This window comes from Acomys russatus, chromosome 31 (genome assembly GCF_903995435.1).
Source record: "Acomys russatus chromosome 31, mAcoRus1.1, whole genome shotgun sequence".
Taxonomy (NCBI): Eukaryota; Metazoa; Chordata; class Mammalia; order Rodentia; family Muridae; genus Acomys; species Acomys russatus.
Window position 1 is genome coordinate 6,095,763 of NC_067167.1, and position 21,428 is coordinate 6,117,190.

Consider the following 21,428-nt stretch of genomic DNA (forward strand, 5'->3'; position numbering starts at 1 on the left):
CCTACACATATATGCAGCTTGGTCTTCATGTGGGTCCCCTTACATGGAGTGGGGGCTGTCACTGACTCTGTTGACTGTCTCTGGATCCCTTTCTTATAGCTGCTGCCTTGCATGCCTCAGCAGGAGAGGATGTGCTAAGTCCTGATATTACTTAATGTGCCAGGTTGGGTTGGTACCCATGCGGAGGTGGGGTGGAGGTGGGGCAGCTTACCTTCTCTGAAGAGATGGGGAGGAGCAAATGGGGGAGGGGACATGAGGGTGGAACTGGGAGGAGAGAAGGGAAGGAGCTTCAAACAGGCTATAAAGTGAATAAATAAATTAGTTAATAGAAAAAAATAAATAAGGTAGAGATCTGGGGAGAAGGTTCAGAAAGTTTAAAAAAAAAAAAATAGGCCCGGTGACCTGAGTTTGGATTTCCTGAACCCACATAAAAGCTGGAGGTGGCAGCACAAGAGTGTGTAATCGCAATGCTTCTATGGAGAATGGGACAGTGAGACAGGACAGCTCATGAACAGCTACCCCAGCTAATGCAGCAGCAAAGAGAGTGTGTCTCAGACTAAGTGGAAAAATGAGGACAGACAACTGCAGATTGTCCTCTGACCTCCAGTCACACACACACACAGCAAATCAGGCAGCTGGGGAGATGTTTTGGTCAGTTCTTTCCATGCAAGTTCAACACCCAGCACTGATGTTAAAAAAAAAAAAAAATTAAAAAGCCAGGCATGATGATACCTGCTTATAAACCCAGTGCTATCAAGGCCAAGGCAAAACTGCCTGGCCTACTTGTCAGTTTCCAGTTCAATGAGAAAAAACAAGGTAGATGGTACCCAAGAAATGACACCCAAGGTTGACCTCTGGCCTCCACAGACATACGTGAACACACATGCCTAGCATGACACAAAGCAGGACCAGTCATCCGAGCATCTCGTCTCCCCTAAGTCTATGCCATGGGCCCAGGAGTCTAATTCTGGGGTCAGGGTAGAAACCAAAATTGGTGGCATGTGCTGCCCCTGTCTTGTCTGCAGAGTGCCATGCAAGTCATCGGGATTCCGACCAGCGTGCAGCAGCTTGTCTTGCAGCTCGTGGCAGGGATCTTGCATCTGGGCAACATCAGCTTCTGTGAAGAAGGGAATTATGCCCGTGTGGAGAGTGCAGATCGTGAGTGTGGGCGGTGTTGAGAGCTGGGTATCAGGCTCACGCAGAAGGGCTGCTTCCTCCCGCTTCAGATCCCAAGGGAACCATGCTGGGTGTCGCTTGGGGAAGCTATGTCCTCAGAGCCTGACCAGCTGCTTCCTTTTGCTATGGCCTGGCAGTCTTGGCCTTCCCAGCCTACCTGCTGGGCATAGACAGTGGGAGGCTACAAGAGAAGCTGACCAGCCGTAAGATGGACAGCAAATGGGGCGGACGCAGTGAGTCCATTGACGTGACCCTCAATGTGGAACAGGCAGCCTACACTCGTGATGCCCTGGCCAAGGGACTCTATTCCAGACTCTTCGACTTCCTGGTGGAGGTGAGTGGGACCAGTATTGGGAAGACTCCCCCAGATGCCTGGTGCCTAACAAGCCCATGGCATTTGAAGAGACAAGTGGGAATATAGGCTTTACTCCTAGCTCACCAATTCCTGAGGAGGTGAAGTGTAGCTTTCAGCTTGGGCAACCTGCAAATGGATTGACTGTTAAGCCTTCCTGGTCCCATCATGGCAATAGGTATAGAGAGGGGTGGGTGCATTTGAGAACCATGATGGTTGTCAAGGAGATAAAGGGATAGGCGTGGGGCTGGGTGGAGTGAGTGAGAGGGAACATTACACGTTCAGCGCCGATGATAATCACAGTACTAACAAACACATAACACTTAGTGCGGCCAGACATGGGGGTGCATGCCTGGAGTCCGAGCACTCAGGAGCCTGAGGCACAAAGATTATGAGTTCAAGACCAGTTTGGGCTACATAGAATGACCCTATTTTTTTTTTCTTTATTTACTTATTATTCTGAGATAGAATCTCACTATGTAGCCCAGCCTGAAACTTTCCTTGTATGTCAGGTTGGCTTCAGACTCACATTGGCCCTCTTCTGCCTCCTGAGTGTTGGGGATAAAGGTATGCACCACTATGCCCAGTATTTTTTAAACTAGAGTCTGGGGAGAGACCTCAGTTGGTAAAGGTTTTGCTTTTTAAGCGTGAGGATGTGAGTTCCATCAAAAGAATGGACAGCATTACAGCATTATTATAGAGCTGGGTATGGTGGCGCACGCCTTTAATCCCAGCACTCAAGAAGCAGAGGTAGGTGGATCCCTGTGAGTTCGAGGCCAGCCTGGTCTACAAAGAAAGTCCAGGACAGCCAAGGCTACACAGAGAAACCCTGTCTCGAAAAACAAAATAAATAAATAAATAAATTTTTATTACATTTATTTACTTTGTGTGCATATGTATATGCATGCTGAAACATGTGTGTGGATGTCAGAGGTCAGCTTGAGGGAGTTGGTTCTCTCCTTCCACCATATGATGTTTTGGTGTTTGTTTTGTTTTTGATACAGGGTTTCTCTGTGTAGCCTTGGCTGGCCTGGACTTGCTTTGTAGACCAGGCTGGCCTCGAACTCACAGAGACCCGCCTGCCTCTGCCTCCTGAGCGCTGGAATTAAAGGTGTGCGCCACCACGCCCGGCTCCTTCCACCATGCCCGGCTCCTTCCACCATGCCCGGCTCCTTCCACCATGTGATTCCTGCGATCAAACTCAAATCATCTGCTTGTCATTAAGCATCTTTACCCACTGAGCCATCTTGTCAGCATAGCACCAGGCGTGAAGCTGCTGAGATGGCTCAGGGGCTCAGTGGGTAAAGGAGTATCTGATGGCCTGAGTATGAATCTCAGAACCCACAAGACGAAAAGAGAGAATAGACTCCTTTAAGTTGTCTTCTGACCTCCTCATGCACATTTTGGCACGTGTGTGTGTGAAAATGTATGTGTATACGCACCTGAACACACACACCTATTCACAAACACAAGCTCCTACATAAAACTATATCCCAAATATTCTCCCCAGTATTTTATATATAGTGACTTCTTTAATGTTTCCTTTTTCTTATTTTTTAATATATTTTATTAATTTATTTATATTACATCTCAATTGTTATCCCATCCCTTGTATCCTCCCTCCCTCCCATTTTCCCCTTGTTTCCCTTTTTTAAATTTCCATAATAATGGAAGGTGTAATTCAGTGATAAAATTCATGATGTTCAACACCACAAATGTACACACACACGCACACACGCGCGCACACACGCACATCCACACAAATTAGGGGGGGAAAAGTAATTTCTTTCTTTTTTTTTTTTTTTTTTTAAAGGTTTACTTATTTATTATGTATACAGTATTTCACCTGAACTCCAGAAGAGGGCACCAGATCTCAGTATAAATGTCTGTGAGCCACCATGTGGTTGCTGGGAATTGAACTCAGGACCTTTGGAAGAGCAGACAGTGCTCTTAACCTCTGAGCCATCTCTCCAGCCCAAAAAGCAGTTTTCAAAACAAAACAAAAAGTGATGACCAGTGGCATGGGCTTAGCCACATGCCCACTGGCCCTGTTTCCACTTGCCTATAGGCCATCAACCGCGCTATGCAGAAGCCTCAGGAAGAGTACAGCATTGGTGTGCTTGACATCTACGGCTTTGAGATCTTCCAGGTTTGGCCCTTGACCTCCCAACCCTATTCTGTCCTCAACTCGACCCGATTCTGCCTGTCACCCCGGGCTGATCCAGTATTTGCCAGAGACTCTGGCCTAGCCCACTAATAGAAAGGTACTTCCCTCTCATCCACAGAAAAATGGCTTTGAGCAGTTCTGCATCAACTTCGTCAATGAAAAGCTACAACAGATTTTTATTGAGCTCACCCTGAAGGCAGAGCAGGTAGGCAGGGCAGCCAAACGACAGAAGGCTGGACTTCAAGCGTAAGGGTCGCTAAGCCACCGGGGACCCCACACACAAATCCATTCCCACCTCTCTCTGCTTATTGTATTAGAGTCAGCTTCCTGCTACTATAACAAAATACCAGACATAATCAATTTATAAAGAGAAAAGGGAGGCTAGGGATGTCACTCAGTTGGTAGAGGGCACTTGCCTAGCATACACAAACCTCGAATTCCATCCCCAGGGGCATAAACCGGACATAGTGGTACATGCTTGTCATCCCAGCACTCAGGAGATGAAGGCAGGAGGGTCAGGAGTTCAAGGTTATCCTTGGCTACATATTGAGTTTAGGTGCACCCCAGGATAGGAGTGGGGAGGGAGGACATGATAATGCAGTGCATGCCTGTAATCCCACCTTTCAGGAGGGTGAGGCAGGGATGTCTAGTGAGAATCCATCTTGAAAAAAAATGGAGCTAGATGTAGCAGTGAACTCCTTTAATCCCAGCACTCACTCAAAAGGCAGAGGGAGGTAAGTTCAAGGCCAGCCTGATCTACATAGATAGCTCTAGGACAGCCAGGACTACCTAGAGAGACCCTATCTCAAGAAAGAAAAGAGAAGGAGGAGGAGGAGGAGGAAAAGAAAGAAAATCAAACAGCAGCAACAACAAAAGAAAATTAGAAAAAAAAAAAAAAGAAGAGGAAGAAAGTTGTTTGAGTAACTGCTTTGTTCTGGGTACTGTTTGACACATGGGTAGAGAGCCAGGAGTAACATTGAAATATCTGCCAGGGACTCTTGAGAGTACCGCTCAGAGGTAGAGTAGCCTGGCTTGCTGGGTTCCAAGCCCAGCATCTGAAAAAAAAAAAAAATCTACTTTGATTTCACCTCTGTCTTAAATGCAGAGCTTGAGGCAAGAATTCAGGGGCAAATAGCTTATTTTAGAGGTGGTCATACAAAGCAAAGGCAATGAAAAACTGATCTTAAATAAATTTTACAGCCAGGCGAGGTGGCACATGCCTTTAAACCCAGCACTCAGGAGGCAGAGGCAGGCAGATCTCTGTGAGTTAGAGGCCAGCCTAGTCTACAAAGAGAGTTCAGGGCAGCCAAGGCTACACAGAGAAACACTGACTTGAAAAAGCAAGTATAAATAAATAAATAGATACATTTTAGAAGAGCCCAGGCTAGAGATGTAATTGAGTGGGTAGAATGGCTTGCCTCCCACACATAAAGCCCTGGGTTTCATCCCCAGAACAGTATAAACCAGGTATGATGATGGCACACTTGTCATCCCAGTACCCAGGAGGTGGAGGCAGGCCAAGTTTATCTTTGACTGTGTATTGAGTTCGGAGGCAGCTTGGTCTACATGAAACCTTTCTCAAAAAATAAAAAATAAAAAGAACCCAAAGCCCACATAGGGTCTTACTGAGCAGCTTATAATGTTTGTAAATGTTCCCTGATTCTGCTGGGTCCTATAGGAGGTGTCACAAAACAGAGTTGATCTAGAAAGGAATGCGGGCGATGGAATATTTATTTACAACTCCTGCTGGCTGTAGGTCAGTGGGGACCAGAGGGTTGGATAAGTGATGAGTTTCGGGGGGAGGGGGCCCGGGTGGGGAGCAGGCTCCATACTGTCTTGTCTGCCCCACCCCCAGGAGGAGTACGTGCAAGAGGGCATCCGTTGGACCCCCATTGAATACTTCAACAACAAAGTCGTGTGTGACCTCATCGAAAACAAGCTGGTGAGGACTGAGCTGACTTTAGGAGGGGGCACCTTACCTCACCGGACTCCAGAGCTGAACCGGTGAACCTGGAAAGGGTTTATGATATCCTAGGGGGATATCCATACTTGAAATATCTTCCAGCCACCCCACCCACTGATTCTTCTGCCTACCTATTCAACTTTCTTTTATTCACTCAACAAATATTCCCATAGGTAATATTTTCAGGGTCACGGAGATCCTTTCAAGTGATACCAGAGTAAAGAAGGAAAAGAGGCATGGATTCCCTGCACACCAGGAGCGGGAAGAAGAGGAGAGGGAAAATGAGGATGGTGTGGGGGAGGGGAAGGGGACAAGAAAGAGGAGAGAAAGCTATCACATTTGAACTTGTATTTAGGAGTCCCCTAAAAGCCCCCAGTTCAGTCAGAGAGGACCCCAGACAGGCTGAGCCAGACCCCCTACTCCTCTCAGAACCCCCCAGGTATCATGAGCGTGCTAGACGATGTGTGCGCCACAATGCACGCCACTGGTGGCGGCGCGGACCAGACCCTGTTGCAAAAGCTGCAAGCGGCAGTGGGCACCCACGAACACTTCAACAGCTGGAGCGCGGGTTTCGTCATCCATCATTACGCAGGCAAAGTACGTGGAACTCCCTTCTAGGTGGGCGCCTTCTCATAAATCCCAGTTTCCTACTCTTCCGACCAAGTTCCTCCTCCAGAATGCCCCCTGCTGACCAAAAGCAGGGACCGTCTCTGTGGCCCACAAGACTGTCCCCCAAATCGCTTGAACATGTGCCTCATGTTCCCCTCAGCCGGGGCTGCAGACACAACCCTGCCTCTAATTACAGTTTACCCAATTAGCAAGGAGCTCCTAACAGACAGAACAAATGGAACCTAACTGGGCCAACACAGCTTTTCTATGCTGGCACACATACCCTAATATACAATATGAGCTCTAACCTTCTCACAGAAACCCGACCCGCAGTTCCCCAGACCCGCAACAAACAAAATGGGCTGGAGCCTATTTACCTCACCCCTACCAGAGGCTACAGGAACCCCCTAGTTTCTGAGCCAAGCTATAGCCCCCTTCCCAGAAGTTTCTTGACTGTTCCCACAACCTCAGCAAGGATAGAAAATACTCCCAGATGTCCTCCTAGGTATCTGTGTTCCTCAGCCAGGGCTGCCAAAGCTAGGAGCAAGACCGCTAAAAGATCCCACTTAAAATAGCAACCCCGCTGGGGCGTGATGGCGCACGCCTTTAATCCCAGCACTCGCGAGGCGGAGGCAGGTGGATCGCTGTGAGTTTGAAGCCAGCCTGGTCTACAAAGCGAGTCTAGGACAGCCAAGGCTACACAGAGAAACCCTGTCTCGAAAAAACAAACAAACAAACAAACAAACAAATGAAAAGAGCAACCCCAGCCCACCTTCCTTCCTGAAGGCCCTTTCCCCAAAAATCTACTGCCAAGATTTCAAACCACCCCCTAGCCCCATGATAGCCACACACATTTCTAATCCCAGCATTTGGGAAATAGAAGCATAAAGAGCAGATTTTAGGGCCACCCTTGGCTATCTATATAGGGAGTTTGACACCAGCCTTTTAGCTCCAGCCTTCCAGATGCAGAGGCAGGCAGATTTCTGTGAGTGCAAGGCAGCCAGCCTGGTCAATAAAGCGAATTTCAGGCCAGTCAGGGCTACTACACAGTGGGACCCTGTCTCAAAAACAAACAAAAATATTCTGGCGCTAAGGAGATAGATCAATAAAATACCAGCATAAGGACCTGAGTCCAGATGACTTGCACCAGCGCTGGCAGCTTGGAGGGGGGTGGGGGTAGGGGTTCCCTGGGACTTATTGGCCAGCCAGCATAGATAATTATCAAAGTTCAATGAGAGACCCTCTCAAAATAAATAAATAAATAAATAAATAAATAAATAAATAAATAAATGTGAAGAGTCATTGGGGAAGACAGCCAACATCCATTTCAGGACTCCACATGCTAGGACAGATGCCCTAATCTCACCAGCACCACCTAGGGACCTATCTTAGCTGCAGTTCTCTAACCCTTAAGTTCGGCCTCTTAACTTCCCACCTCTCCTTGCTACTGATCAAAACTTCAGCCCTGACCTCAACCTGGGCATCTCCCCTTGCTGCCAACCCCAGCCTTCATCTCCCAGCGTCAACTGAACATCACGCTTCTGGCGAGCCAGGCCCCAAACAACAGATCCCAACCTACTACTCAGAATCACAGATTTCTTCTAACTGTGTACATAACCCCAAGTCCTCTCACCCCTGAGCAGGTCCCACAGGATCCCTGGCCACCTGCCCTGACACACATGAAACTCTTTTTTCTCCTCACTGACCCTCAATGCTGTCTCCCCTCCAGGTCTCCTATGATGTCAGTGGCTTCTGTGAGCGGAATCGAGATGTGCTATTCTCTGACCTTATAGAGCTGATGCAGTCCAGTGACCAGTGAGTAGTCCTATGTGGCCTCTGGGCAGAACGCCCAGAGGGATGAAGGCCTGGGCACTACCGCATCTTCTCAAAGCTTGGCCATGGATGTGGAGCCAAGACACAGCTCTGATCTAACACTCTGAAGGCTGATGAGTGCTTCCCTAGTGAGGGCTTGGATTCCAGTTCTAAGACAGAAGAGAAAAGAAAAGCAACTCCCAGAACACAGAAGAGAAACAAACCCTTCTCTGACTCTGGGTCCCTCCCCAAGAGAAGCCCCTGAGTTCAGTTCCTTTCATGTCTCTTAACCTCTGGGCTTTTAATGCCAGCACAGAAAACAAAGGCAAGCATGTCTCTATAAGTTCGAGATCAGCCTGGTCTATATAGTGAATTCTAAGACACCTAGGGCTATATAGATTGAAAGGTCTTGGGGGTGTTTTTTTGGTTTTGTTTGGTTTTTGGTTTTTGGTTTTGGTTTTGGTTTATTTTAGGTTGTTGTTGTTGCTGTTTCTGTTGTTGTTGTTTTAATCTTGTATAACCCAAGCTGGCCTTAAACCCGCTATGTAGCTCAGAATGGACTTGAACTTCTGATCCTTCTCCTTCCACGCACTGAATGTTGTGATGACAAGTGTATACCCCCACAGTTTGCACATGTCTCTGCTTAATTTAGCTCTGCTCTGTGTGAGTTGCTACTATCATACAGTAAGACTAAAACGTGCAGATAAATCAAGAGACCCAAAAGGCAATGCTAAGCTCATAGCCCTTGTCCACCTTCAGAGGGAACCCCACATTTCACCCTAGCATAGAGACAGCCCCTCCAACTCTGAGCACAGAAAGATGTCCCAGGGTAATGTCTTCACTCCCATCCATTCCCCTCTCCTGCCTAGGGCCTTCCTACGGATGCTCTTTCCTGAGAAGTTGGATGTAGACAAGAAGGGCCGCCCCAGTACTGCTGGCTCCAAGATCAAGGTGGGCCTGGAGGCGGGCAGGGGACAGGAAAAGCAAGTTCCATCCACCCAGGCTCTCTTCCCTTGTTCCAATGTCTGTCTGTTCCCTATCCCTCGGGTTCTCACAGTCTGTGGCACCGTGTTGGCCTATTAGGTCTTCCTTAAGCTCTGGGTTTAGGAAGATGGGCCAAAATTTGGTCCATCTGTCCTTTCTTCTTTTTCCTCCTTCTCTTGCTTCATTTCCCTTTCCCCTCCCTGTCTCCACCCCTGCTCTCTTTCCTTCACCTCCCCCCTCTCTCCTTTCTCCCATCCCTCCTTCTCTTCCATTCTCTCTCTCTCTCTCTCTCTGCCCCCTTCTTCCTTTCCCCCTGTTTACTCTTCCTTCCATCTCCCCTTTCCCTCCCCTCCTTTCCTTCTTCCCTTCCCTCCATCCTTTCTTCCTTCCTGTGATTGGGGATGGAATCCAAGGTCTCGCACGTGCCAAGTATGCACACCGTCCTTGGCTTACACTTTCCAGACCACTTCTTTTAAAAGGTGTAAATACAAATACAAATACATATCACAGAATGGGATGTCTTACCCATTGTGAGTGTGCAGTGCGGGGACATTGGCTATGTTCATGATGTACAGCCATCTCCAAACTTCTTCATCTTTTCAAAACTACCTTCACGGCCCCTGGTTCACATCAATCTAGCCTCTCTCCATACAGATCTGGTGGCTTTAAGGACCTCCTGTGAGTGGCATCACCCAGAACATGCCCGGTTAATGTCACTCACATAATGTCCTCAGGGCCTTGACACAGAGAAAGCCTGTCTCAAAACAACCAACCAAAACCCCACAAAGATTTGGGTAGATACACAATATCAGCCCTCAGGATGGGAGCCGAGGGAGTTATGCACACCTGTGACTTGCCCAGTCCGCCTGCCTCCATCTTCGATGAGTCTGTTTCTTGACTGGGGAGAGCCAGGAGACCCATCCTCAAGCCTTCCTCACTCCCACCTTTCCCTCTGCCTCAGAAACAAGCCAATGACCTGGTGTCCACGCTGAAGAAGTGTACACCCCATTACATCCGCTGCATCAAACCCAATGAGACCAAGCGGCCGCGGGACTGGGAGGAGAGCAGGTGAACTGAACATCCCCTTCACATGCCCCACCAGATCGAGGAACCCCTTGAACGAGCCACTCACATTTGACTCACAGACAAAGCACCAACTTTAGAACCAGTCCAGACTGGACTCTAAATCTACCTTAGAATCTTCTAGCTGCTCAGTGAGCTGTCCCAGCAGATTAAGGTGCTTAGCAAACCTGATGGTCTGAGTTAAATCCCTGGGCTCCATCCACACAGTGGAAGGTGAAAGCTAACACCTGCAAGTTATCTTCTGACTACCACATGCATGCAGTGACAGGCACGCGCTCACATGCACAAATACAAAGCCAAAATGCAAAAATCTCTGTGGCCTTAGGATATAGATCCCAGAACCAACCTCCAGGATAAGCCCAGAACCTTCCCCTCAGATCTCAGTGCAAGACTTTGTTCCCAGACTCAGCTGAGAAATCCCTCAGGACTCAAAAGTCACCATCTAAACAAACCTCCAGCTAGCCATGGTGGCTCTCATGTTTGTTCTCAGCCTTGGGAGGTAGAGGCAGAAGGATCCTATATTCAAGGGAAACCTAAGCTGCAGAGGGAGACACTTGCCACAGGCAGATGGATAGACAGATTATGTAGAAGATATGTAGATAGATAGATGATAGACAGACAGACAGACAGACAGACAGATAGACAGATTATGTAGAAGATATGTAGATAGATAGATCCATGAGATGCCCCCACCACAGACCAACACCCCATATCCTTAGTCTGCTCTGGGAAGCCCCCACTTTCTAGGTCTCAGGCCCCCTCACTCCCACAGGGTGAAGCACCAGGTGGAGTACCTGGGTCTGAGGGAGAACATCCGAGTGCGAAGGGCAGGCTTTGCCTATCGTCGACAGTTCTCCAAGTTCTTGCAGAGGTGAGGCACCTCTCTCCCCTTGCCTCGACTGCCTCTTTTTATTGACATGACCAACCAGTGGTCCTGCTCCAAATCCAAACCACCACACCCTCTCACATCCTCTGCCCCCAGGTATGCCATTCTGACCCCTGAGACGTGGCCACGGTGGCGTGGAGATGAACGGCAGGGTGTCCAGCATCTGCTCCGGGCTGTCAACATGGAGCCAGACCAGTACCAGATGGGGAGTACCAAGGTCTTTGTGAAGAACCCGGAGTCCGTAAGTGTGTATGAGAGAGTGGTGGATGCTAGCAAGATGGTTCAGCAGGTAAAAGTGCTTGATACACAACCCAGTAAACTGAGCTCTCACACAAAGGTGGGTGGAGAGATCCAACTCTACAAACTTGTCCTTCTCTGACCGATACATGCACAGTGTGGGACTCCTGCACCACACTGTCTCATATGCACACGTGCGCGCACACACACATTCATACAAAGACATACACACAGAGAGACAAACACATTCACACACCAATGTACACATACATTTTAATGGGTGGAAAATACAAAAATATAAGAAAATGAAGACGGGAGAGGAAAGGGGCTCGGGGAAAGGGAGAGTTGAGGTTGGAGATACAGCTCAGTGACAGAATGTTTGCCTAACATGTCTGAGGCCCTAGGTTCCAGCAGCAGCACCAGAGACAGAGACAGAGAGGCAGAGATAGACAGAGAGAGCGCACATGTGGGGTCTGGTAGTGCACAACACCTATAATCCCAGCCTCCCAGAGGCAAAGGCAGGATGATCACAAGTTCAAAGCTAGCCCTAAAGCTACATAGCAAGACCCTGACAGGGTGGAGGGGAGACTTTGGAGAATCCAGGCCTCCATCATGTGATGTTGACCAGGCTTTGTCACTTCTCCAAGGCTCAGTTTTCCCATATGGAAAGGGGACAAAGTAAGAGCCACCATCCAGGGCTGGAATGAGGATTAAACAAAGTAGGAAGCCACCCACACAGTGCCTGGGACAGAAGCATATACTCAGAAGAGGCCCTGTTTTCTGGCCAGTTCTTGGGGACCAGGTCGGGAAGAGGAAAAATAGATGGTGTAATGTGATGGCACCCCTTTGGTGAAATAAAAATCCACCATTTATCCAGAGGTCCCTTTCCTTTTGTCCTTCTTCAATTCTTTTCATCTCTTCGCTCTTCTACCACCTGCTCTGCTTCTCCTCCCCTTCTCTAATATATATATATATATATATATATATATATATATATATATATACAGATATACTTGTATGTTATTCTATAGATATATGTTTATATGTTAGAGAGAGGGAAATCTTTTTATGTGCTTTGGTGTTTTGCCTGCATGTATGTCTGTGTGAGGGTGTCAAATTTTGGAGTTACAGACAGTTGTGAGCTGCTACATCGGTGCTGGGAATTGAACCCAGGTCCTATGGGAGGACAGTCTGTGCTCTTAACCTCTAAGCCATCGCTCCATCCCTGAGAGGGAGGTCTTAATCCCTCAACAGTTAGAATTCCTGCCTAGGATCTGCTAGTAAGGGACTGAGAGGGTGAGTTAGTGGTAGAGCACATGTTTAGAGTTCCCCCAGAGAGTGGCTGGGGTTGTCGTCAATGATGGAACCCTTGCCTAGCCTAAAATGCCCAGGGTTCCACTCCACAGCATCATAGAAAGAATAAAGTATTACTGATAGAAATTGCTATCACATAGTCTGTTGTGACAGCTCATACCTGTAATGTCAGCACTAGGGGGTCGAAGCAGGAGAATCACTGTGAGTTCCAGACCAGCCTATGGTACAGAGTGAGACCTTGGAAAAGAAGGAAAAAGCTGAGGGGGGGGGAGGAAGAAAGGAGGGGGAAGGAAAGAGTTATCATGGAGCAAAGTTGCAAGTCTGTAAAACTGTACCCAAGACAACTTAGTTCTAACAGGTAAGAAAGGAGACAGGAAAGAGAACAAAGAGTGGAGTGAGAAAGAATGAGGAGATGGGAGAGAGACTAAAAATCCCATCTTCCTAATTACCTGCAAGCAAAATTTCTAGAAGGAACTAACCCTAAAAACTGATACACAAAAATAACCCTAAAATTGAAAACTAGCCCTAAAATTTGCTATTTAAAATGATACGCAGTATCATAGAATAACATCAGCTAGGCCAAAGCTTTCTTTCTCTTAAGACAGATTGCCATGAAATGCAGGCAGGCTGGCCTCCGTCTCACTGTGCATCTTTAAATTTTGACTCCTCCTGCTGCACCTCACACCTGGGGCTAAGAGAGTACAACACCACAGCCACAGATTTTTGTTTGGTTGGTTGGTTTGGTTTTGGTTTTGATGTGGTGCTTGAGATGGAACCCAGGGCTTTGTGAATGCTAGGCAAACACTCTGCCAAGTGAGCTACATCCCAGCCCATCTGGCAAGGTTATATAAGGAAAAATTGAAGTTTAAGGTATAGTAGCTCATGACTGTATGCCAACACTCAGGAGGCTGAGGCAGTAGGACCTTGAGTTCAAGACAAGTTTAGTGAGAGATCTTGTCTCAAAAAAAATTTTAGTTGTGACAGAATTTTTAGTGTGCAGATTTTGATTTTGGTAAGTTAACTAGGTGAGAACACATGACATTTTAGTGGTCAGCTTTTATCAGAATGGGGCAAAAAAGAGACTGAAGTATTTGTTGAGCTTTTAGTTTTTGACAAGGTCTCACTATATAGCCCTAGCTGGCCTAGAACTTGCTACCTACATCAGATTGGCCTCAAATTCACAGAGATCCACCTGTATGCTGGACTTAAGGTATGTACCAGCTGGGCATTGGGGCTCCGCCCTTTAATCCCACTTCTCACAAGGTATAGGCAGGAGACTCTCTGTAAGTTTGAGGCCATCCCAGTGTACATTGTGAGTTCCAGGGCAGCCAGGGCCATCTGAAGAGAGTATGTCTCACATAAATAAACAAACAAATACATTTTTATTACAAGTGACAAAGTACACGAGTGAGCTCAGAGCATAACTTGCAGGAGTGGCCTCTCTCCTTCTGCCGTGTGAATTCTGAGGATAGAACTTCAAGTGTCCTACTCATCTTCAAGGCTTCAAGGCCCTAGTTATTTTTAACCCAGACCCCAATTTCCTTTTCAATAGCACTTCCCAGCCTGGAAAAATGGCATAGTTAATGAACTGCTTGCCATGCAAGCCTGAGTTTGATCCTCATGATCCATGTTAAAAGGTGGGGCTTGGTGAGGCACACCTATTACCCCAGTGCTGGAAAGAGGAGAACTATAGGATCACTGACCAGCCAGTCTAGCCAACCCGCAAGCCCCAGGTTCAGTGAAAGACCCTGCCTCAAAAAATAAGGTAGAGTGCTGGAGAGATAGCTCAGCAGTTAAAAGTGCCAGTTGATCTTCCAGAGGATCCAGGTTCAAGTCCTAGCACACACTTAGTGGTTTACAATCATCTGTAACTCCAGCTCCAGATGATCTGAAGCCCTCTTCTGGCCTTCAATGGCATTGCATGCACATGTTGTATACAGAAAAGCATATGCCGGTGGTGAGGCACTTGGGAGGCAGATGCAGGTGGATCTCCAGGAGTTCAAGGCCAGCCTGGACTACAGAGTGAGTTCCAGGACAGCCAGAGCTGTTACACAGAGAAACCCTGTCTCAAAAAAAAAAAAAAAAAGAAAAGGAAAGGAAAGGAAAGAAAGAAAGAAAGAAAGAAAGAAAGAAAGAAAGAAAGAAAGAAAGAAAAGCATATACACAAAAAATAATAATTTAAAAAATAAGGTGGAAGGAGATAGAAGACACTTAATATCAACCTCTGGCCTACAAAGGCATATGCGTGCATGCATGCACGCGCACACAGCAAACCAGTGGTTGAACTGGAATTTGAAGCTAACAAGACAAGCCCAGAGTTCTAATTTAATTTTATTAATTCATATGTCTATGTGAGAGAGTATGCTATGCATGAGCAGTCGACCACAGAGGCCAGAAGAGGGCGCTGTGTGCCATGGGGCTGGAGTTAGAGGTGGTTGCGAGCTTCCTGCCATGAGTGCTAAGAGCTGAACATGGGTCCCCTGCAAGAGCAATGGGTACTTCTTAGCTGATGAGCGGCATCTCCAGCACATCACCCCTTGTTCTCATTTAATGTGAAGGGGCATGAGCCCCAAAATGGGAAGTATTTCTAGGTACAGACCTGAAGAGGAAATGAAAACCATTTGGATGGTGAGAATGTGGCTTATCTATTATACACAGAGCCTGGAGTTCCACTCAGCAGCCCATAAACCGGAAGTGATGGTGCATGCCTATCCTCCCAGCACTGAGGAGGTAGAGGATCAGGAGTTCAGTGTTGTCCTCAGTAGCACAGCAAGTGTGAGGCTAGTGAGGAGGGATCATGGGAAATCAGAGACTTGGGAGATGCCATGACCCGCCACCCCTCCTTCCTGTCCAGCTTTTCCTCCTGGAAGAGATGAGGGAGAGGAAGTTTGACGGCTTCGCCCGCACCATCCAGAAAGCCTGGCGGCGCCACGTAGCAGTCCGAAAGTATGAGGAGATGCGGGAAGAAGGTGAGGGGGCCTTCGTCACGAGGCTCAGTCTGAGGGCAGGAGGATTAAGTAGAGGACATGACTTTTACCCACACACGTGTCCTCACAGCTTCCAACATCCTACTGAACAAGAAGGAACGCAGGCGAAACAGCATCAACCGGAACTTCGTCGGGGACTACCTGGGGCTGGAGGAGCGGCCTGAGCTGCGCCAGTTCCTGGCCAAGAGGGAACGAGTGGACTTTGCAGACTCAGTCACCAAGTACGACCGGCGCTTCAAGGTGAGACCTGAGTGGGTATTCCCATCTGAGGTTGGGCATCTGCCCAGCACCCACACCAGAAGCACGCCACCCATGGAAGTGTGTCCACAAGTGCATCCACAAGTGTGGCAGGGGCTGTGGCTTACTTGGCAGAGCACTTAATGGTTAGCATGCACCTGGGTTCCATCCCCTACATAAACCAGCAGTGGTGGCAAATGCCTGTAATCCCAGCTCTTGGAGGGATCCAGATTTCAAGGTCATCCTCTACTATATAGTGGGTTCCAAGCTAGCTTGGACTATATGAAACCCCAGGGGGGTGAAGGGGAGAAACACCTCATGCAGTACTGTCACACCCACCCACCCACACGGCCATAGCTGGTAATAGAGCTGTCTGTCAAACCTGTCCTTGTGCAGCCCGGGTGGGCACACGTCTATCAGATACACCCACAGTTTGCCAGATGCATCTGTCACATTCACTTTGCCCAGAAGTCTATCCCACAGGACTACTTCCCTCACGCGGGTTAGACACACCTGTTCATAGGGGTGCACGTTCACTTGACTCTGATAACGCCTATCCATATAAACATCCTCACCAGGCCAAGGGAGCCTTGTTCACAAATGCGTGTGCAACTCTCCCAGAAATCGTGACCAGACTAATCATCTTGACCAATTAACCTAATATAGAAACCCCCTTACAGATGTGCACAGGTGTACAGATGTATAAATGAGATGGGATGGTGAGATAGCACAGCAGCTAAAGGCCCTTGCTGCCAAGCCTGAACACCTGAGTTCAATCCCTACAACCCAGGTGGTAGAGAGAACTGACTCCCATAGGTTGTCCTCTGACCTCGAGTCCACGTCGTGCACACATCTGCACATACACTGACACACACAAAACCAATAACTGTAAAAATAAAACATAATTAACCATCATAGCCACCTTCCTATACAAACTCAGAGGTCTGTGAGGTTCATATGTACACATGCCTTTTACTCGTGATCATGACTTTTCTTTCTTTCTTTCTTTCTTTCTTTCTTTTTTTATTCCTTTGGGCCAAGAACTTGCAATTCTCCTGCCCTAGCCTCCCAAGCACTGGGATTACAAGTGTGTCCTACCACGAAAAGACTATTTAGGCAATGTACTCTTTTCTGCTTCTGTGACTTTTTTTTTATACACTCACTCAAGCAGTCCATACCCCCCCCACACACACACACACAAACACACACACAAGACAGAGTTTCACTGTGTAGTTCTGGCTATCCTGGAATTCACTCTGTAGACCAGGCTGGCCATGAACCCAGAGATCCACCTGTGTCTGCCTCCTGAGTGCTAGGATTAAAAGCATATGCCACTGCCACCCAGCCACAATCTATGCCTTTACAAAAGCTGAGGTGAGGGCACATGGCTCAGTGTGTGCTTAGCATGCAAGAAGGATTCCATTCCCACCACAAATCCATACAAGTGCATACATTTTTGTGAACCTTTCCTAGAGACACTAACAAACGTCTATTCACTCCAGGTAGGACACCAATGACAGAACAAAGAAATGGTTCCATTAAAGTATAGCTTGGTGACACAATAAATTTAATTCAGGTTATTTCCAAGAATGTGTGTGGTATTAGTTACTTACAGAATCAGTGGCAACTTACAATGGACTACACCACTAAAGAATACATCTCTCATTTTCCCCACACAAACCATTAACTGTCTACAGATCTTTAAGGAGGGGTAGGGCCACATGAGTCCCTCATCCTAGCTCCTCCAACCATTAACTGTCTACAGATCCTCAGGGGGATCCTGGCCTCATAAGCCCCTCACCTGAAATCAAAATTTACTGGGCCCAAATCTTGTGCAAATCTCTTGAGAGGAAATGTGACGGCAGAGAGGGCAACAACCATTTCATACCCAGAGGATAGCATTCTACAACACAGACACAGACACACACACACACACACACACACACACACACACACACACACTGGTGGCTATAGTAACAAGCCACATCCGTCAGGTGTTTCTCTGTATTATACTTTCCAACTGGCTCTGACATCCCTTCTAACAAATATAACCTCACCTTTTTTTTTTTTTTCCCTGAGACAGGGTTTCTCTGTGTAGCCTTGGATGTCCTAGACTCTTTGTATACCAGGCTGGCCTCGAACTCACAAAGATACACCTGCCTCTACCTCCAGAGTGCTGGGATTAAAGGCGTGAGGCCACCACCGCCCAGCCTATAACCTCCCTTTTATGGTATTACATGATTTAGCAACTCACACACCTTCACTTGGAGGCATTTCCCAGTCACCTACCCTGCAAGCCCCACCTTTATCTAGAGTTGAACCTCCGGTACCAGGCTGCCCGTGCCCTGGGGACCAGCCGTCAGCCTCTGGCCTTGCCTCCCTACAGCCCATCAAAAGGGACTTGATCCTGACCCCCAAGTGTGTGTATGTGATCGGGAGAGAGAAGGTGAAAAGGGGCCCGGAGAAGGGTCTGATTCGAGAAGTCCTGAAGAAGAAACTGGAGATCCAGGCTCTCCGAGGGGTGTCCCTCAGGTAAGGCCAAGTGGCCACCTGTCCTGTAGTAACCTACAGCCTGGTGTTCCTCAGCTGCCTGTTTGCTTGTTACCAATGTAACCTTAGGTGCTGTTATACCTGTAGCTCTCTTGTCCCTCCCTGCCACACTCATTTGCCCCTGATTTCATGATCTTCAACAAACTAATTACATTTTATTTGGGGGAGGGGCACACACATCATAAAACAAGAGTGTAGGAGGTCTGTGTAAAGTCATTCCACCATGTGGGTCACAGGGAATGCAACTCAGGTCCAGCCCTGCTTTCATGGTCTTTGTGTGGAAATAATTTCTGTCCGTCTTCCTACCTGACCTCTGGTCACTCCCAATTACCACCTTCCCAGGCTCTTCCAGCTAGCTCCCTTCCCCCGACTTGTTCCTCACAGATTGGACCCTACAAGTCAGGTCTTCCTGCACCCCCACTTGATGCTCTCTTGCCTTTTCCCCAGCACCCGACAGGATGACTTCTTCATCCTCCAAGAAGAGGCTGCTGACAGCTTCTTGGAAAGTATCTTCAAGACTGAATTCGTCAGCCTTCTGTGCAAGCGCTTTGAAGAGGCAGCGCGGAGGCCCCTACCCCTCACCTTCAGCGACACGTATGCCCCACAACCCATGGCCAACTCCAGCACCACCCTAGGCCCGGCCTATGTGCGGTGCTCCTTCCTACTGCCGGGTCCCAGGCACGGGTGGGGTGTATAAGAGGAACCCCAAATGGTGCCCCAAAACTCCCTTCTCTTCCCTAGACTACAGTTTCGAGTGAAAAAGGAAGGCTGGGGCGGAGGCGGTACCCGCAACGTCGCCTTCTCCCGCGGGACGGGTGACTTGGCTGTGCTCAAAGCTGGGGGCCGAGCTCTCACTATCAGCATCGGGGACGGACTGCCTAAGAGCACTAGTAAGTCTGCAGGAAACTGAGGTGGCCCTTGTTGGGAAGTGGCGGTGAACGAAGAGCCACCAACTTTGTGGGGGCGGAGCCAGCTAGGCTAGTCTAGAGAAGCCCGGGCCTCCTTGGTCAAGGTGTAGAGGAAGACGGCACGCCTTAGAGAAATGACCAATGAGAGGGAGGGTAGTGTGGAGGGGCGTGACCATAGAAGCAATCCTGATCTGTCAATAGATGGTGGGGCGTGTCCTTGGAGTGGGAGAGAACAAAAAGTAGGGAGGGTGAAGGGTAGTGTCAGGAAAGATGGACTTCCCACCTGCAACTACCAATGAGCATGAGCAGGGGCGTGGTCTGAAGTTGAAAAAAGAGTGTTGGAGGATTTGGGCCAAGGATCGTGTTTTCTTCTTCCTTCAGAGCCTACACGGAAGGGATTAGCCCACGGAAGACCTCGAAGGTCAGCGCAGGCCCCTACTCGAGCAGCCCCTGGGCCCCCCAGAGGTAAGGAGCTAACTCTTGGTGACTTCTTTGCCTGCTGTGGACTTCAGAATCAAACAAGAACAGTGTCTCACATGACCATAGCTCCCCCCATCTACCACAAGACGCAAGATAACCATAATTGGGAATACCGATAAGATCCTACCCTAGGGCTCAGAGGTTAAGAGCTCTGCCTGCTTTTCCAAAGGTCCTGAGTTCAATTCCCAGCAACCACATAGTGTCTCACAATCATCCATACTGAGATCTGGTGCCCTCTTCTGGCATGCAGGCATACATGCAGGTGAAACGCTCTTCATAATAAATAAATCCTTTTGGGGCGGGGGGGGGGGGGTTGGGGGGGGTTGAGACAGGGTTTCTCTATGTAGCCTTGACTATCCTGGATTCACTTTGTAGACCAGGCTGGCCTCGAACTCACAGCGATGTGCCTGCCTCTGCCTCCCAAGTGCTGGGATGTATGGGATGGGATAGAAAATGAGATGTAATATGAATTATTTTATCTTTCAATAAAAATGTGTTTAAAAAAATAAATAAATAAAAATGTAAAAAAAAAAAAAAAAAAAAAAAAGGCGTAAGCCACCACTGCCCAGCTCATGGTAAATAAATCTTAAAATAAATAAATAAAAAAAAAATCCTACCCTAGCTAGTCACTGACCTCTCCCCCATCTGTCATAATCTAGGCTGTAACTACATTTTATTTAACCAGTTCATCAATTTTATTCTTCCCCCAAACCTCTGCTTTCTAAATTCCCACACCACCTATATACTAGCAGTAGAGTGCTTGCTTAGCATGTAGAACGCAGTATAAACCCGGGTGTGTCAACCACATAGGGAGTCTGAGGCAACTGGGCTACATAAGACCATCTCAAAAACAAATAAATAGGCTGGGCGTGGTGGTGCATGCCTTTAATTCCAGCACTTGGGAGGTAGAGGCAGGAGGATCTCTGAAAGTTAAAGGCCAGCCTGGTCTACCATGTAAATACAGAACAGCCAGGGCTATACAGAGAAGAAAAAAAAAGTACATACATTATATATTACATACATACACACACACATACAAACATACAAATCTTAGCTGGATGTGGTGGTGAGCATTTTAATTCCAGAATTCAGGAGGGGGCGCCACGTAGATCTCTGAAAGTTCAAGGCCAGCTTGGTCTACATAGCCAGGGCCAAGCCAGCGGGAGCTACACAGTGAAACCTTGAATCAAAAGAGGAAGGGGAGGTGGAAGAGAAGTGGAGAGGAAGAGAGAGAATGAGAGGAAAAGGAAGAACAGGTAGAGAAAGAAATGGTTGAGCAGGAAGAAGAGGGAAAAAAAAAAAAACTCACAAATTCCTCATCAAGTAAAATGTCTTGTTGCATAGCTTAGAGGCCATAATTTGATCCTCAGAACCCAAGTGAAGACAGAAAGAAGGAACCAACTCCCTAGAGTTTGCCTCAGGCCTCCATGTACGTGCTATGGCATGTGCCCCAATCATTATGTGCACATACAATAATAATATATAATAAATTTCTGTTGATGTGTTTTGTTTTGGGTGGTTGGTTCGTTGGTTGGTTGCTTGGTTGGTTGGTTTTGAGACAGGGTTTCTCTGTGTAGCCTTGGCTGTCCTGAACTCACTTTGTAGACCAGACTGACCTTGAGCTCACAGTGATCCATCCTTCTGTCTCTGCTTCCTGAGTGCTAGGATTAAAGGCATGTGCCA

At 47.8% G+C, this 21,428-nt stretch overlaps 1 protein-coding gene across 1 annotated transcript in view; it reads left to right on the top strand.

Annotated features, from left to right (window-relative positions):
* The window catches only part of Myo1f (myosin IF), a 52,541-nt gene that overhangs the window by 26,725 nt on the left and 4,388 nt on the right, over positions 1-21,428 (top strand). The window contains exons 9-25 of the mRNA XM_051172874.1: positions 1,026-1,158; positions 1,314-1,510; positions 3,597-3,677; positions 3,814-3,900; positions 5,551-5,637; positions 6,088-6,255; positions 7,997-8,082; positions 8,949-9,030; positions 10,025-10,131; positions 10,919-11,017; positions 11,129-11,273; positions 15,438-15,552; positions 15,641-15,810; positions 18,194-18,339; positions 18,805-18,951; positions 19,099-19,247; positions 19,647-19,730. Coding sequence (XP_051028831.1) covers positions 1,026-1,158; positions 1,314-1,510; positions 3,597-3,677; positions 3,814-3,900; positions 5,551-5,637; positions 6,088-6,255; positions 7,997-8,082; positions 8,949-9,030; positions 10,025-10,131; positions 10,919-11,017; positions 11,129-11,273; positions 15,438-15,552; positions 15,641-15,810; positions 18,194-18,339; positions 18,805-18,951; positions 19,099-19,247; positions 19,647-19,730 — 2,083 coding nt within the window. The remainder of the gene's footprint in view (positions 1-1,025; positions 1,159-1,313; positions 1,511-3,596; positions 3,678-3,813; positions 3,901-5,550; positions 5,638-6,087; positions 6,256-7,996; positions 8,083-8,948; positions 9,031-10,024; positions 10,132-10,918; positions 11,018-11,128; positions 11,274-15,437; positions 15,553-15,640; positions 15,811-18,193; positions 18,340-18,804; positions 18,952-19,098; positions 19,248-19,646; positions 19,731-21,428) is intronic.